The sequence below is a fragment of the Cryptococcus neoformans genome, chromosome 5 (genome assembly GCF_000149245.1).
Source record: "Cryptococcus neoformans var. grubii H99 chromosome 5, complete sequence".
Taxonomy (NCBI): domain Eukaryota; kingdom Fungi; phylum Basidiomycota; class Tremellomycetes; order Tremellales; family Cryptococcaceae; genus Cryptococcus; species Cryptococcus neoformans.
Window position 1 is genome coordinate 1,765,307 of NC_026749.1, and position 15,910 is coordinate 1,781,216.

General features: G+C 47.0%; 4 protein-coding genes and 1 non-coding gene; 3 read left to right on the forward strand and 2 right to left on the reverse strand.

Annotated features, from left to right (window-relative positions):
- Nucleotides 1–164: 164 nt before the first annotated feature.
- Nucleotides 165–1,327, forward strand: CNAG_07455 (hypothetical protein; the record flags this gene model as incomplete). The annotated part of the gene is made up of 4 exons (XM_012194272.1): nt 165–180; nt 394–469; nt 1,162–1,219; nt 1,322–1,327. The coding sequence occupies 4 exons, from the start codon at nt 165–167 to the stop codon at nt 1,325–1,327; spliced, it is 156 nt and encodes a 51-aa protein (XP_012049662.1).
- A 72-nt stretch (nt 1,328–1,399) lies between these two features.
- CNAG_00871 lies at nt 1,400–4,995 on the forward strand. Of its 2 annotated transcripts, XM_012193773.1 has the most exons (5): nt 1,400–1,518; nt 1,579–1,633; nt 1,699–1,887; nt 2,169–2,353; nt 2,429–4,995. In XM_012193773.1, exons 3-5 carry the CDS (start codon nt 1,711–1,713, stop codon nt 3,546–3,548), a joined length of 1,482 nt encoding a protein of 493 aa, XP_012049163.1. In that variant the 5' UTR covers nt 1,400–1,518; nt 1,579–1,633; nt 1,699–1,710; the 3' UTR covers nt 3,549–4,995. The 2 variants fall into 2 exon arrangements, with proteins under 2 accessions (XP_012049163.1, XP_012049144.1); XM_012193754.1 differs by having other exon boundaries at nt 1,579–1,887.
- An 858-nt stretch (nt 4,996–5,853) lies between these two features.
- Nucleotides 5,854–8,074, reverse strand: CNAG_00870 (hypothetical protein). 3 transcript variants are annotated; one of them, XM_012193771.1, is made up of 5 exons: nt 8,053–8,074; nt 7,828–7,995; nt 6,289–7,685; nt 6,180–6,205; nt 5,854–6,103 (listed from the first exon to the last, which is right to left on the reverse strand). In XM_012193771.1, exons 3-5 carry the CDS (start codon nt 6,844–6,846, stop codon nt 6,073–6,075), a joined length of 615 nt encoding a protein of 204 aa, XP_012049161.1. In that variant the 5' UTR covers nt 6,847–7,685; nt 7,828–7,995; nt 8,053–8,074; the 3' UTR covers nt 5,854–6,072. The 3 variants fall into 3 exon arrangements, with proteins under 3 accessions (XP_012049161.1, XP_012049145.1, XP_012049162.1); XM_012193755.1 differs by having other exon boundaries at nt 6,289–7,995; XM_012193772.1 differs by having other exon boundaries at nt 5,854–6,205; nt 6,289–7,995.
- Nucleotides 8,075–8,300: 226 nt separating this feature from the next.
- Nucleotides 8,301–8,873, forward strand: CNAG_12511. XR_001045695.1 has 2 exons: nt 8,301–8,552; nt 8,633–8,873. It is a non-coding gene; the product is annotated as a hypothetical RNA (non-coding RNA).
- Nucleotides 8,874–9,983: 1,110 nt separating this feature from the next.
- CNAG_00869 (ATP-binding cassette transporter) lies at nt 9,984–15,789 on the reverse strand. XM_012193770.1 has 16 exons: nt 15,230–15,789; nt 14,928–15,164; nt 14,623–14,880; nt 13,877–14,575; nt 13,744–13,826; nt 13,518–13,692; nt 12,985–13,467; nt 12,616–12,932; nt 12,247–12,559; nt 11,536–12,194; nt 11,401–11,481; nt 11,203–11,353; nt 10,920–11,151; nt 10,561–10,866; nt 10,427–10,508; nt 9,984–10,370 (listed from the first exon to the last, which is right to left on the reverse strand). The coding sequence occupies exons 1-16, from the start codon at nt 15,615–15,617 to the stop codon at nt 10,245–10,247; spliced, it is 4,590 nt and encodes a 1,529-aa protein (XP_012049160.1). The 5' UTR covers nt 15,618–15,789; the 3' UTR covers nt 9,984–10,244.
- Nucleotides 15,790–15,910: the final 121 nt, after the last annotated feature.

The window sequence follows — 15,910 nt, forward strand, 5'->3', positions numbered from 1 at the left end:
TATTACGTAGTAACGTAGTAATCTGATCAGTTTTCCAGAACGAAGATCAATCACGCACACCACGCGCGCGAGAAACGATGCCCAGCAGCAGTCAGAGCCAGGTGTGCTACAGTAAATCATGGCCTACTAGCCCCAATCATTGTCAGTTGACAGAGCCTCTACAAATGATCTTGACTTCTCGTTTGTTGCATCACCTTTCCGGCCGGATACTTTTCTCTTCTTTTGCTTATTTGTTCCGATCCACCACTCGTCCATCCCGTCTTACATCAGATTGTTCATTTCTTCTACTCTCGAACACTGCCGATATATTCACAGCTGTCAAGATCTACTCCTCTCGTCTTCTCACACACTTCACACTGCCAAGTATTCCTCTCTACTAATAGCTTCCGAAAGACCTGAGGAGAATACTTGCCTGCTTGGCTATCTACAAACTTACTATCAATTCTCAAATCCTCGATGCCGATCGTAGGTAAGTTGGCAAAAGCTGAAGCTAAACAAGCTCGTAATTACATTGGGCTAGGGGCTGTACACACTCAGAGTGTATGTAGTTTTGGATTAGCCCTCCACCTACTTTATTCACCACTTTCAAAATGAGCCGAAAAATGTCTTGGCAATTCCAATAGCACCACAACCACTGACCCTTTAAAACTGTGAGTAATGAAGACGTGAAGGGTGGAGTGTGGAGGCATTAAAAAAGGACGAGTGATGGAGGAATAAATGAGACCTTAAAGAGAAAAGCGCAGTTCTGATATTTCATTCCGGCCACCAATCGCAATAGGGTTAGAAGATGTGGTTTACCGGTATGTCCCTCTACTCATCTATCCTCAGCTAAACAATTATCGAAGCCAAAAATTAATAGCGGGCAAGTGTCTACGACGAGCCCAGCTGCCCAGCTCTAGTGACTAGTGTATGGGTGGTGTACGAGGTACGATAAGAAAAACCCTGGGATTCCAGGTCTTTCGAGTAGCTATTAGTGAACAACAAGATGATCGATTAGGTACCGATTAAGCATGCATTGAATCGGGAATGGTACTACTTCAAGGAGAAGGGCGAAAAGGTTATTAAAAAGGGAAAAAAGCGAAAGAAGACAAAATTCGGATGCCGGTAGTCAGGGACGATGTATGTGGGCTTATCTGATTATTTCGGACGGTTATTAAATAGTCAGGTGAAAGAAAGGAACGAAGAAGACGAAAGACATGAGGACCCTGAGCCGGTTCTTGTATGTTCCGGTTACAAACGGCGCTAAACTCTTTCTATTGGGCGGCTAGTCAATAAATAGCGAAATCAAAAATGATTAGAATATCTGATCGCCCTTTAATAGCGGTGATCTGAAGGTCGTAACGGCATGAGACTTACTGTCCGGCCGATTAAGATGTAATCGGGAGTTCCCATCGCCTTGGCTCTTTCCGCTTGTCTATATTAATTCGTCTTGAGTTTTCTACTTCAGCCTGAAAGACTTTTTTAAATAGTCAACCCGAAAGCTCTCTTCAAACGTCTGTTTCGAACAACAGCAAACAGGTGAGGACAGCCATAGGATGGCGAGCAATCACAACATGGCTGATCAGCAATCGTTGAAAGGGACGAGCAGAGCTTGACTGTAACGGGGACAAGCAATTTGGGACTGGAATGAAAGGTTGGTCAGCATGAGGAAGAAAAGCAAGGAGCGCAGTCTAAACTCAGCTTTCTAACCGTGAAAAGCAACTCTCGAACATGCCCCCAAAACGTCCAGCTCCATCACGTTCCCACGCGCCAAATAAATTCCCTCGCCAAGCAAGTTTCCCCGCGGCTACTAGATCTAGGGCGATAAAAGAAATTTCAGGACAGTCGGAAGAGGAGGATGATATAAATGAGGAAATGAAAGCAAAGCTAGCCAGAAAAGAGGCAAGGGTAAGTCTTACTTCCATGTCTTCTCAAGAGTGATGTTCTCCGGGTATGCGAAGGGGAATACATAGGGTTCTTCCTATCGCTTTGTGGACATGGTTTAGTGAAGAGGTCGAGATAGGACTATTGTTGAAATGGCCGTTCATGGGATTGGCCCCTCAACTCCTGAGACAATTCCAACCTCTCTTATTACTTCTCCCGATGCCTGACATTCTTCGGCCTTCACTTCTCTCTTTTCATCTCCCCTTTTGCAATTGGTAAAAGCTTTAACGCTAATTCTCCAATAGACAATACGGAACCGAGAGTCAGCCCAAAGATCTCGCAACCAACGTAAAGCCCATCTCGCTTGGCTAGAGAGCAGGGTCCTCGAGCTAGAGGCAGAAAATCAAGCTCTCAGAGGTGTGCCGTCCGATGCGGAACCCAAAGCCAAAGAAGGAAGTACAGTAGAGGTGACTGAGAGAAGTGTGTCCAGGTAAGTCACTTTTGCTGAAGTATTTCACGCTTGCTATTTCTGATAAATACCCTGGCTGGTCCTGTAATTGTGTAGTGCACTGATGGCGTCATTTTCAACATTGACGACTTCTGCTTCAGAATCAGCATCATCTTCCGTTCATCCAAATCCCACGTCCGCCGCCGCCTTCACCTGGACAAAGCGTTCTTTCCATCCAAATCCCTCTCATTCTCGCACTCGCACCCACTCGCGAGAAGTCTCTCCTGCTCAAAGCGTACTTTCGCTAGCAACGGATCTTGGGCTCCCCACTGAACTTGTCAATGGCGGTGCGGGCGTCCGATTGGCAAGCGTGACGCCGCCGAGTAAAGGGATGTTGTCAGAGATGGGCGTGGATGACGACGATGATGATAATGGAGCAGCACATAAGGATAGGATACGGGTTGGGAATTTTTTCCGCACTCATGTCGGCCGCATCCCGCCAAGCTCCAATTCTTTTAGCGAGGAAGAATTTCAGCTCAAGGAGGAGAACGCACTTCTCCGTGAAAGGGTTGGCTTGCTTGAAAACCTAGTCAAGCAAGTTGTCATACTTTTCAACCTTAGTCCCCACTCGGCACCGTTATGTATACCTGTATCCATGCCCAGTATGTCGACACCTGTACCTGCGCCGTTGTCTATGCTTTTAGGCACGCCTCTTCCTACTCCCCGGTTTTCACTTTCTCAATTGTCAGTACCCATGCAAACCCCAGGTCTAAATTCCACGTCGATATCGATCCCAACACCTACACTACCGTATTCTACATCGGACGGTGGGATGCAAGAAGCGAGAACTGAGGGTGGGATAGCGACGAATAGAACAGCAGTAGAGAACTTTTGGGCTCAAGGATCGACACATCTCGGCCACCAGCCTGATTCTGGAACGCCACGCGCCCAGCCTTCTCACTCGCTTCAGTTGTACACTTCTGACGGTCGTACTAAACGCTCGGTACATCCATCACATCTACCATCACCACGTCCTCCTCTGTCCTCTCAAGTTGAACAACACACTAGTCAAATGGAACAGATGGAGCAGAGGCGAGAGTGTGCTCACCTAGGGTATGTGAGTTCGACCACCGGTGCGACAGTGACGAGTGCCGGTTTGGAAGCTACGCATTTGCCACAATTTCCCCCCCCCCGAGTTGAAAATTCCTGCAATCCGTTCCGACTCAAGCTCCAATAATAACTCGGATACAAATCTCAACCCCTGATCCTACTCCAACTTTAACGCCGGTTTGCCGCTGAACTTCAATATGCATGCGGACGCCAATGCGACTACTCTTCAACAATTTCATTCTGATACGGAGCAAAATGGAGAGAGTGCGAGCTTTGTATCTCTGTCTCAAGGTCCCATGACGTCTCCATTCGAGATTTCATCTGCCATGCCAACAACTCCATTTCGATGTACATCCATATCCGCATCTTTATCGAATTCTACTGCCACCTCTACTCCTTTATCGACTTCTCCTTTTTCAGACCCACTTCCTACCTCAACCTGTTACAAGGACGAGATACAGGCCAAGCAAACCCCCGTCGCTTGCCACTCAGCAGTAGTGGCGACTTCATGTCCCATCTCTTTCGCTTCACTCTCATTCGCACCGGCAGATCCGCAAGCGCATGTGAGAATGAGGAGGTGGCATGAGGCCCTGCAGCGGGCGAGGGGGGTTTAGTGCTTAGTCGGGGGATGGGGGAGACAGAAGGTTTGGTAGAAGAGAAAGAAACAAGTAAAACCAATGAGAAGATCATGGCAACCTCCATTTCATCCTATTCAATCTCGGCCTCGTCTCAGCCTCATCCGTCACAAACTCCTCTCAACCAGCTCATCACCACTGTTATTAACGTCGAGACCGCATCCAATGTCAATGGCAATTTACCTTCGTTTCCTCTTCCGGATGAAGGCTCAGCTTGGGATCAAGCGATGGAGCGGTTTACTGATCGGATAGAAGGAGGAGTAGACATGATGGAAGATGACTTGGCCGGGGTTATAGATGGTTGGAGGGTTGGAGACGGGATCGTTGTTTGAGCGATAGTTTCGGCGAAGCGGAGGTGTGCTGCGCTCTTGAAGTGAAAACCTAATTATGATTTTTGTCTGGCCGACTACAGCTGTTCATCATCTCAGGGGTTCATTCGAAAGATGGACTCAGACGAAGTATCCTTTCTACATTACATCGCATCACATCAGATCGATCAGTCACCCAACTATTCATTATCACCCCACTCAATCCTCTCAAACACCAATCTCGGTCAATGCTCAAAAAAAACCCGGGAACGAAAGACAAGTGAAAAAAGAAGAAAAGGAAGAGGACTTCATTTGACTCCGCATCCCCTCCGTGCCCGCTCGCTGAAAGGCTTGAGCCGTATGGGGGATTCAGACGCGTGAACGTGGGTGTCTCTGCCTCTTTTCTACTTTTACCTTGGACCTTTAGAACAGTTTCGTTGGATTTGGCAATAGAGAAGGTGGGGTTTTTTGGAGAGAAAATGGTTATTGGAGGACTACTGGGTTTTGTAAAAAGGCGATGGAACAGTGTGAAGATGTAGGGCCAATGATAACTGAGTAAGATTGGGGGACGGGTCATTGATGAGTGTTAGAATGAGGTGTTGGGATATAGAAGATAGAATTTAGAATTTAGACAGGTATGACATCGTGATAAACAATGTACGTTCAAAATATATTTGTCTGAGAATTTGTGGCTTTACTTGCTCAATGCTCTTGTCATTCGAGTTAATGACCTCTATGTGATCCAATTTAAGGCTACCTGACAGATTGTAAGAACATAGAGGGAGGAGGGTAAGAGAAAGACAGGGAGGCAGACGAGAAGGTCCGATTCTGACTTCATGGTGGCTCTTCAGTTAGACCTCGGATGAAGCTAAGTGTAATGTCAAAATTTAAGATGTGTAAGCCCCATTGGACGGGCAAAAAGAGAAAATGTATATGACACTAAGTAGACTCTAGCAGATGACAGCATACCATCTACTATTCTTCCTTCACTTTGCTGTCTGCTTACTCCTCCACTCCAGTCTACTCTAAACTCCTATAAACTCCTATTGGCACAGGTTCTGAAACGCCTTAGAAAGAGAATAGTGAACCGACGACAGACAAAAGTTGCCGGAAGGTTTACGGAGGATCATCCATCAGGTTATCTGCTACGCCTCGCCCCCTTCTTAGGGAGGCCTACTATGAAGGTCACTTAGTTCCAAAAGAATGACGGAGTTAGTCTAACTGCTCATCATTTAGATAGATGACTAACGATAGATGACTAACCCTACATTATTTTTTCTCTTTTATAGCTTTCAGGTCTTTCCTCATCACTATCTTGTACACTGCTCTCTGAGACTGTTTGTACGAAGGTGCTGAGGGGGTACCAGTTTCACAAAAAAACAACCTTTTGAGACCCTTGACTGTCCCTGCCCGTTTCTTTACTGCTTTATTGGCCCTCTTCTCTCTCCAGATGGCCCTGATGAGTTCAACACAGTTTCCTGAAGCCCATTTCCCATCACTATATTCATTTTCATTTAACAGTTGATAATTCGCTGCCTAAACGCTTCCTTCATCTTCCTCCGTCTACTCATTTCATTCATTTTTCATCTCATAAATCGTCCGCTAGTTAGCAATACGGTACTGCAGTACATGAACGGAAGCACAAAGGTTCGCATGATAAGGACCGATCCTCATACCGTATGGCAAAAAAAGCAATCATGACAGCTTCTTACTGTTGTCGGCTTTTTTCCATGTGTTCTCTGGCAAATGGTGATGGACAAATAAATCAGTTTGAGAGCTTTGATAGCAAAACCAAAACAGTAGTAGAAATCTTACCGGGCAGTTTGGAAGGTTTCTGTGGACTTTGATGAAGTGCTAATCAGCTAATGGTTCAAAAAGATAGGAAGAAAGGGGGAGGGGATTGAGTAATCCATGTTGGACTTACAAGTTCACTACCACTCCTCGAAAGGCCTGAAGTGGCACCGCCCGATACTAGGCTATCAATAGTGTTGCTGGACTGCGACGGAGTTAGTCGGCTGGATTGGCCTTGCACAGAAGAATCGGGAGACCACGCAGATCGTTCAGGAGGGGAACAGGCTCCATGAGAAAGGTTAGGGGAGGGCCGGTATGAGGCCTGGGCAGGACGATTCTGGCCATCTGTGTGACGAAGAGGAGGCATGATAGGATGATTATGGAGATAGAAGGCGATCTCGCGACTGTTGTCACTTATCGCGCTGCTAAGGCCACTCTGCACACTTGGAGAAGAAAGGGGGCCTTGAGATGCATCTGGCGGGTTAGCAGTATAATTGGAAGTCAACTCAAAGCCAGTACTAGACGTCACATTGAAAGGATGAGAGATCGTCTGTCCCCTTATGGAGAAGTCGTTAGTAGATCTAGAGTTCGTTGAGGTATTACTCGGGGTAGAACCTGAATTGAAGCCAGTGGTAGACGTCACGCTGACCGGTGCAGAGATGGTTTGCTTTATGTCGTTCCGCGAAGGCATTGTCGTAGTAGATTGGTTTGCGATAAGTGCGCTGGGTAAGATTGAATTGGAACAAAAAGGGGAAGTTGGGAGAGCAGATTAAGTTCTGAAGAAATGGCCACATTTTATATGGTATCTTCCCCATCATCTTTCAAAATATGCCTGGGCAACTCAAGCAGTACTCACTCTTTTCTCCTATAGGATGGCTTTCCTCATGAGACTTTTGAGGTCCCCCATTGAGCGCGAGCGACCTTGGCAAAAAAATGGAGTGAAAAGGAACAGAAATGTACGTAGTACGTAAAGGAAAGCTCCGCTGACATGATCCCGTGACATACATCCTGGCATCAAAATCTTCAGCTCCCTTCTCATTGGTGTCTTCCAAGTCGTTGCCTTCCCTGCTAGGTTCGATCGCCCCAAAATTCCCCGCTCAGTTAGAGGAGGTTATAAAAGAAGCAGGCATCGCTATAGTGAAATTCGAATCCAGAATCCAGCGGCTGTTAGCGATTTGTTCTGGGGATAAAAGGAGAAAAAGATTAAACTGGGGATCGGACGGAAGCGAAACGGTTTTGCCCCCCTCCCAAAAATAAAAAAAGATATTGGAGTAACTTGGCTCATCGACTGACATAGCAGCGAGAAACGATAAGCCGCAGGTATGACGGAGGAAAAAGTCGAATCAACTTTCAAATTCAGCTTCAAACTGCGATAACAGTTGAAGCTTTCTTCGTTACTCTCTTTCTGGGCGGTGAAGGATCTTGGCGATGATTTTCTTTACACTCTTCTCTCGCAATTTCCCGCCATCATCTCATTCTGCTGCCCATTGTTACTCCTCGCGCCTTGGCTTCGACGACACCCTATGCTGACTGTTTGCGGTCATTGTGGTACGCGATAAAGGCCGGGGGCCGGATGAAAGGAGAGGAGGGAGGAAGGAGGAAGGTCTAATCGTTAATCGCTAATTTCTTTTCAAATGGCGGAACCATCCTTTCAATTTTCTCATATACATACTTTAAAAAGGCACTTTATTATACAGCGACTTGCCAAATTCCCTTTAACCCTCATAATTGCGTCATGCTGCAAATCTAACACTTATTGTCCAAAGAATGATTGGAGAAGCAGAGACGGTGCGGAGGATGATGAGCGACCTGAAGGCAATTGTTAAATGATGATTGAGGACTGGTACGGATGCTCAGCTTCCTTTCTAACCAAAGTCAGATACATGATGGGGCTTACCTGGTACGGATGCTCAGCTTCCTATCTAACCAAAGTCAGATGAGGAAAGCCATCTAGTACCAAGCTACTATGGACTTATATATCTATCTACGCTCGCCACTACAAGCTAACTGATATAATCCCTCCACCTCGCTAATCTAATGTGTAAGCACACCATCGGTGACTTAATCTGACATCATGGCCTCTTTTCTATATTACCCAATCTCCACCTCGCTACCATTCTCTCAACAGCAATGGATTGCGTCGTATCTTTTCACATCGGAATGTACCCATCCTCTTCGTTTGACTGATGCGTACTGGATTTACTCCAGTTAATCCGGTCTCCATTTCCCCTCTCGATACCTCCCCCTCCGAAAGTGCGGCAGTTGCTGGAATTCACAAAGGTCAAGGATTCGGTATCCTATAAAAAGAATAGCCACTGGCCGCGTGGTCGCCAACATTCCACTAGGTTACTGGAATAAGGCATCCTCTTCGACAACTGATCCTCTTCGATAACTGTAGTAAGTCACATTGATATTCATCTATAGCTTGGAAGCTTCACTTTCAAGCTTAATTCATGATTAACTGATGATCGTTGCAGTCCTCATGGCTTATCAGCTAGATTGGCCGAATGCCAATTGGATCCTGGTAAAGTATCTCGTTGTAGCGGTGCCACTGTCCTCTTAGAGGCCGGAAAGCACCTGAAGCTACTATAGTTTCGTTGTCCTCGGTCATTTGTATTCAATTCAACTAGGAGCTCTGTGTGTAGACGATATGGCTTTGTAGACTAAAGGATTTGAGAAGACTGAGCTGCTTGAGCTATGCATTTAACTACCCTAAGGACTACGCCTTTTATATGTTTCTCAGCTCTACGAGCTGACTCATCTTTCCCACACTTTTCCTGCACCCTCCGCTCGGACCTCTCTCCTCCATAAGGCCTCCTCGCACGGTCCTCCTCTCTCCTCTGCAACCCAAAACTACTCCTCCGTCTTCCTCCTACCCTCGTTCCTTACAAATATATGGTAAGTATACCTTCATTCCAGGCGTTCCCCACTCAAGTTTAAAAATTTAAAGGCATTCTATCCGTGCTTTGCAGTACCTCAATTGTCATACTTCTTACCTTCCCTTTCCTTTCCTCCGCCGCTCCCCCTCCACTCCGGGCGTCTTCCTATCCATCTTCCTCCATCACCTCCGAAACACTTTCCCAACCCCTCCTCTCGGTCTTCGAAACCAACACTACCTCTTGGTCCCCCAGAGCAATCACATCATACTCCATTGGGGGAAACACATGTAATACCACGCAGCTGGCGTTGATAGGCAATGGACTGGGGGAGAAGATGAAGCTCGTAGGGCATGGGAGGGATCATTTGGGAGCATTGGTAATGATACCTTGCACGTCGTCTTCTTCCGCTCCACATTCATTTCAAGACATCGCACTTCTATTATTTTTATCATTACCTACATATGCCGGCAGCTAAGGCCTCCTCTCTAAGGCCTCCTCTCTCCCTTTCGTGCTTAGTTTCCAACGCTGGTTTGGCCTCAACAACGATCCCAATACCCTTCAAGGAATGTACCATCCGGGCATAGGTGTGTATGTAGATACGTGGTGTTTCTTCTAATGTGAGTAGTCCGCTGGACGGACGGGGAAGATAAAAGGTATATAAGATCGAGTAGATAGACTTTTTTGTTACCAACGTGCCATCTATTCTCTCTTATTTAATTGTCAATCTCCTTCAACTAAATAAGGCTTCTATTCTCCTCATACAACTACCTTCTACGTGACTTCGAACTCCTTTCTCTAGCTCCAGGGCAACTTAGCGGTAAGAAAAGGTAACCGATGGACAAACAAAGGAAGGTTTGGTGACGATCCTACGGGTTGCCCAATAAGCCTCCACAGTCTTCAACGGATATTTCTTGATAAAGAAAGCGTCCATCTATCATAGCGTTTTATGTAGAGGAAGTTAACATGTATGGTACATCGAATGCAAGGTCATAAATCTTTCAGAGCGAATTATCCGGGCTTCGATGATATGCTGTATCGACCAGAAGAAGTTGTTTCTTTGATGAGACTTGCTGCTCATGTACATATGAATACCAATGTCCACGCAGATATATAATCCCATAGATGAGAAAACTAAATACACGCGTACTCATTCTACTTTCTAAAACCTTTAAAACATAAGATCATAATCTACTATTTCCTTCTTCCAATTTTACGCCGCGGTAGACTCGGAGCCCCGAGATACCGACTCACGTTTCTTCTCACTAGACTGTGCAGGGACTAGCTTCTCCTGTACGCCCTCTGGTTCAGACGCTTGTTCTTTGCCGGTGTTCTTGGGCTAATTAGACTGGTTATCAGCAATGAGGGGTAGGTAAAGGGCCGAAAGGTACGCACTACACGAGCAAGCCAGTAGATACCTACAGCCGCAATGATGTTGAACACGACGTACGCCCACAGGAGACCAAAATCTCTCCATCTATTTGCACATCAGCATTCATTACCCATGCAAAGGAAACGATAAAACTCACTTGTTGCTGTAGTAAATGTTGAATTGCGCCAAGAAAGAGTTAGTACTGCTCATAGAACAGAACTCGCACGCCGTCGTTGCATTCTCATTCACCAAATATCCTCCGTAATTACTGATATAAGTTGACATGTAGTCGCCACACGACTCCCCGGAAGGAGGATTCAAAGTGAGAAGCTCGATGTCGGAACAGACGACACTGGTTTCGGCGACAGCAGTACTGAGCATGCCGTCGACAAGGTAGGTGAATGGTGAGACACGATACATAAACATCCAGAAACCGGGGAGGGAGGAAGGAGGGGCTAAAACACTGAGCAAGAATCAGCGAATGTCCGATAAAAAGAGGCGGGAAGGAAGACTTACCCGCAGAAGATGAGACACATGGAGAACAAAAGGTTCGCAATGTTACCAGCAGTTTCAGCCGTCGCGATACCCGCCACAATCATGATCGCAAAAGTAGCGTTGAAGATCAAGAACATCTCAATGTATAAAAACATGAGCGCGCCTCGAAGATGGACAGCGCCGGTAGGGATGGCGTTGCGGTAGTAGCCAATGGGATAGTACCAGGTAAAGTAGATGACGGCGCCCATGAGAACTGAAAGATGTTAGCGCGAGCACAGGCAGGAAAAGAAAAGAGAAAACGCACTGGCCCAAGGAATTTCCGCGACGATGTTACTCAAAATAAAGATCTTCCAAGAGTACGTTTTTGAAGGTCTTTCTCGGACCTCATACAAGCTTCGCTGAGTGGTAAAGTTGGGCATGATTTGTTGGGTAAGTTGACCGAAGATTGTGAACATCTACATTAAAGTCAGCGTTTACTAAGAGAATGTCAGGGATTACTAACCATGAAAACAGAGAACAACTGGTTCTGCAAGCCTTGCTGGGAAGTACCGGACTTGAAGAAACTGAATCCAATGAAAAGGGCCTATGCAATGATTGGCACCCATTACTCGCGTAGAAAATCATTGAAGCAACTCACAGACAAAGCACACAAAGCAGCCTTGGACCAAATATAACTAGGCGTCCTCCAGTGTTGTTGCCAAACCCTCGTCAACACAACATTAAACTGTTTCCACAAGGGTGACGCAAATTCTGCATATTCCGCCTTGACTTCCGACTTGCTTTTTTCATGATCCTTGTTCTGCAGAGCTGCTTCACCCTTACCGCCTTGAGTCTCCTTGATCCTTGCAAGCTCACGGCGCACTTCGACTCGCTCAGGGCTGTTAATCCATGCTTGGTGCCAATCGACATCAGAATGGGAGCCGGGCGCAGCACCAATAGCAGCCAACATCCATTCTGCCGGGTTTTCGCCTTCCGGGCACTTGGGAGCACCATTCTTCTCAAAGTAATCAATGAGGATATGAGATCCCTTGCCGACCTCGCCAAAGTAGACCGTCTTACCACCTCTAGCGAGGAAGAGGAGACGGTCGAACTGTTCGAAAAGCATTGCCGAGGGTTGGTGGATGGTACAGAGAATAGCTTGACCGTGTTCAGTGAGCTTTCGAAGGAGGAGAAGAATGTTCCAGGAGGTTTGGGAATCGAGACCAGAGGTAGGTTCGTCGAGGAAGAGAAGAAGAGCAGGCTTGGCGACAAGCTCAACACCAATGGTGAGCCGCTTTCTTTGTTCGACATTGAGACCTAGTAGGATGTTAGCATATAGTGTGAGGAAGATGAGAGTTATTAAACTGACCAGTACCGGGCACACCAACGACAGCGTCGGCGTAACTTTCCATCTCCAAAAGCTTCAATACTTCTTCCACATACTCATATTTCTCCTTGATGCTGATAGTGTTCGACTGTCGAAGAACAGCGCTGAACCGGAGCGCTTCTCGGACAGTACTAGTTTCAAGATGAAGATCTTGCTGTTGAACGTAGCCGGTCTTTCGCTGGAACGAGACGTCTCTTTGTCGGCCGTCGACGAGCATTTCACCGGTAACTACACCCATAGTAACCCGCGTGGCCAACACATCGAGAAGAGTAGTTTTGCCCGCACCAGAAACACCCTAATCATCCATACGTGTTACCTCAACATCGCTCCGAGAAGAATAAAAGAGCTTACCATAAGAGCAGTCAAAGTACCAGGCTTGACCCATCCATCCACGTGGTCCAAAATCCTTCTTGGTTCCTTCTTGATCTTGATATCATAAACCACATCTTTCCAGGAGAAGATAGCGGTCTGCCTCTGGATGATCCCAGCGTCAGCTCGGTCAGCACCGGTGATTTGTTTCTTCATTTTAGAACCACCGGCAAACTTGCCACCTTCAACGTCGTCGGATGAGCCGTGGGAGTGAGTGGACTGAGCAAGTAGGGCGCGGGGGATCTTGCCTCGAGGGAAGACGAGGATTTCACCTTTCGATTTCTTGGCGGTAATAAATTCTGAAGGAGAATTAGCAGAAGCCGCTAAAGGGAATGACGAAAATACACTTACCAGTAGCAGTCATGTAAATAGCGGTAAAAAAAAGGAAAAACCCGATCAGGATACCAAAGTTCCTCCACTTGTGCGCGTGGTAGTATTCGTATGATAAGTTGATGTAGTCATCACCATTAACCACAGAAGAACCCGCAATAGCACCCGCCGTGGAGCAAACGTGCTGTTGACCAGTTGCACCCTCGTATCCGGGACCCATCGGGATAAACGCCGAACACTCATACTCCCTATCATGAAACTCATTGATCATGAGAGATTCAAAGCCGTAAGCAATAGGATCAAGCCAGTTCATCCATCGAGCCCAGCCACGCATGTTGGCCACGTTAACGGCAAAACCAGTGTACATGACGAGGCCAAGGATGAGGAGAGCAGCAGGGGCAAGAGCTTGGGCGAGAGATCGACTGAGGGAGGCGATAGATCGGAAGAGCATGGACATGACCATCGTAAGGGTGAAACTGATGAGCATAAAGAAGAAGTACGGCCCTGTTTGGTTGTTAGCGATGGGCCTTTCGGTGATAAATGGCATTACTCACCAGGTTCACGTCGGAGATTGGTCATGAAGTACAAGGTCAAGCTGAAGATGATACAGTTGATGACCTTGTAAGGAATATCTGTAAGAGCAGAGGCGACGGCTTCGGCGGAAGGGTGGTAGAAGGCGTAACGGGAGTGCTTCTCGACGATACCTCGTTGGGCGTAGAGGATAAGAATCTGCAATAGGTCAGCCGATGCTCACTTGTAATGAAGAGTGAATTGGCCTACTTCCAAAGCAGATCCGAAAGCGCTCATCAAAATAGCAAAAAATAGCAAAGCACCTCGCGAGTAGAAACTGCTCGTAGTTGCAGCTACTCAATGTCAGTCTTGAGACCTACCACATGTTAAAAAGACGGCTTACGAAGATTATAGAAGACTGAACCGATAATAAGAGCCATGATAAAATTACCAAACAGCTGAGTAAGAGTCAGACTGGGATCGGCACGCAGGCGATCGAAACCTCTTCGAAGGCAAAGCTCGACTTGGCCGCCGTATGAAAGGGTGTAAGGAGATTTGGCTCGGAGACGCTTGGACTGCTGAGCCCGTCTTGATTGCAAAAACTCTTGATAATTTTTGCCATGAACGGGGTACTTGTTCTCAAACTCGGCAATCTGTGCCAAAAGCTCCTGATATTTGTCGCTCTGCTTCCATCGCGCGGCAAACTCCTGCGGTGTGGTGGGTACCTTGCCTTCAAATCCTTCTCTTGGTGTACGTTCGCTTGCGCTGGTGAGTGATGTAAGAAAGTCGGGCACGGTCTGCTGAGAAGGGCAGTGAAATCCCATATCGACAAAAAACTGCTTCGCATCAGTGGTCTTGCCGAAAAAAATTTGCTCGCCTTCATAGAGGACGGAGACCTTGTCGAAACAGTCGTAAGCGGCTTGAGGAGCTTGGTAGATGGCGACGGCGGAGGAGATGCCGATGTAGTCGGCGTTCAGACGGAGATTTTTGCAGAATTCGATGGCGTTAGCAGAGTCGAGACCACGGGTGGAGTTGTCCCAGCATTGGAGAGGAGCGCCGGCGAGGGAGGCCTCGGCAATAGTTACTCGTTTTCGCTCGCCACCTAGCGGATGTCAGCTTTGTAAATCTGAGGAACAGACAAGTACGTACCACTGACACCACGAATGAAGTCATTGCCGACGATAGTGTTCAGAGTGTGGGAAATGCCAAAGACAGACATGACGACATCTCGCATGTGCTTGGCGTATTCCTTCTTCGAAATACCTCCAGGAGGATTTCGAGGAGCTCGAGCTTCAGCAGCGAAAGATAATGTTTGACCGACAGTAAGATTGGGGAAGTGGACGTCGACTTCGGCAGTGTAGATAGCTTCGCCTCGGAATTGACCGTAAATTTGCTTCGGAGTGATACCTGCTCGAAGTCAATTAGGTATCTAAAGTAAGACAAAGAGAATTGACCTCTATAATTAAGTGAAGAAGACTCATCCAAATAAATACCGTTCATCTCTCCAGCAATGGTCTTGAGCATTGTCGTACAACCGCTTCCGGGAGGACCAAGGACGACGAGCATTTCACCTGCCTCTAGTACACCGTCCATACTGTTCAAAATTTGGACCTTGCGTTTACGGTTACTGATTAAGTCTCTGAGAGCGCCGATACCGACGAGTGGGAGGTTACCGACTGTCTTTTGGTAGTCTATTTACAGTTAGTGCTGGTCTTATCATGTCTTGCCATCACACGGATGAATGGGTATGGCTCACCAGCATCGGATCCAAAACCATGAACATCAAGATTCCTGAACGACAAACCAGCTTTCCTCGCCGGACCAGAAGTCTGAAGGGCCTCAAACATCAATTTTGTCCATCTCCTAGCACAGAATTTGTCGGAAAAAGGATCAAGATCCGAGCCTTGTTGGTACGAAAATAAAGCAGAGGAGTCATCGGTACCCCCTACAGATTGTCGAGTGAGTTGTCGCGCGAGATGGCCGACTTCGCGAGCACGGTGTTCTTCAGTTTGAGCTGGAAGATCGTCGCTAGGGTGAGTGTCTGTGAAATGGGCCCGGGATGCGACGCGGCCTAGTGAAGCGCCGGATGTTTGTTCGGTACGGTCGTAAGTACCCAAACCTTGTCCTACACCTGCAAATGCCATCACGAGTAGATGGGAATGTGCGCTGGATAAGTTTTTGTGAGATAAAGTAGTTTGTACAAATGAGAAAAAAGATGTTGTGAAAGAAGAAAATCGTGAGAGAGAGGTAGTTATACGTATCTAGAAGGCGCCCATTGTTTGTGCGTCCATAGGACGAGAGTTTTGCGGGCGGCGTTCCTGTCCCTGCTTATGCCATCGGGCGGCGGAAACGGAACCATTAGATATTCATTACAAACAAATCCCAATCATTGGAAAAATTGTATAAGGACTACATTTACCAATTAGAAAGATGTCTC

Bases quoted from the DNA above. Each gene is read 5' to 3' on its own strand.
- CNAG_00871 (XM_012193754.1), top strand. From the start codon at position 1,711: ATGCCCCCAAAACGTCCAGCTCCATCACGTTCCCACGCGCCAAATAAA. The intron at 1,888-2,168 runs GTAAGTCTTACT...ATTCTCCAATAG, and splicing joins TAGCCAGAAAAGAGGCAAGG to ACAATACGGAACCGAGAGTC. The intron at 2,354-2,428 runs GTAAGTCACTTT...GTAATTGTGTAG, and splicing joins ACTGAGAGAAGTGTGTCCAG to TGCACTGATGGCGTCATTTT.
- CNAG_00870 (XM_012193771.1), bottom strand. From the start codon at position 6,846: ATGCCTTCGCGGAACGACATAAAGCAAACCATCTCTGCACCGGTCAGC. The intron at 6,206-6,288 runs GTAAGTCCAACA...ACTTCATCAAAG, and splicing joins CGAGGAGTGGTAGTGAACTT to TCCACAGAAACCTTCCAAAC. The intron at 6,104-6,179 runs GTAAGATTTCTA...ACCATTTGCCAG, and splicing joins GAAACCTTCCAAACTGCCCG to AGAACACATGGAAAAAAGCC.
- CNAG_00869 (XM_012193770.1), bottom strand. From the start codon at position 15,617: ATGGCATTTGCAGGTGTAGGACAAGGTTTGGGTACTTACGACCGTACC. The intron at 11,354-11,400 runs GTTAGTAATCCC...ACTTTAATGTAG, and splicing joins AGTTGTTCTCTGTTTTCATG to ATGTTCACAATCTTCGGTCA. The intron at 10,867-10,919 runs GTAAGTCTTCCT...ATTCTTGCTCAG, and splicing joins ATGTGTCTCATCTTCTGCGG to TGTTTTAGCCCCTCCTTCCT.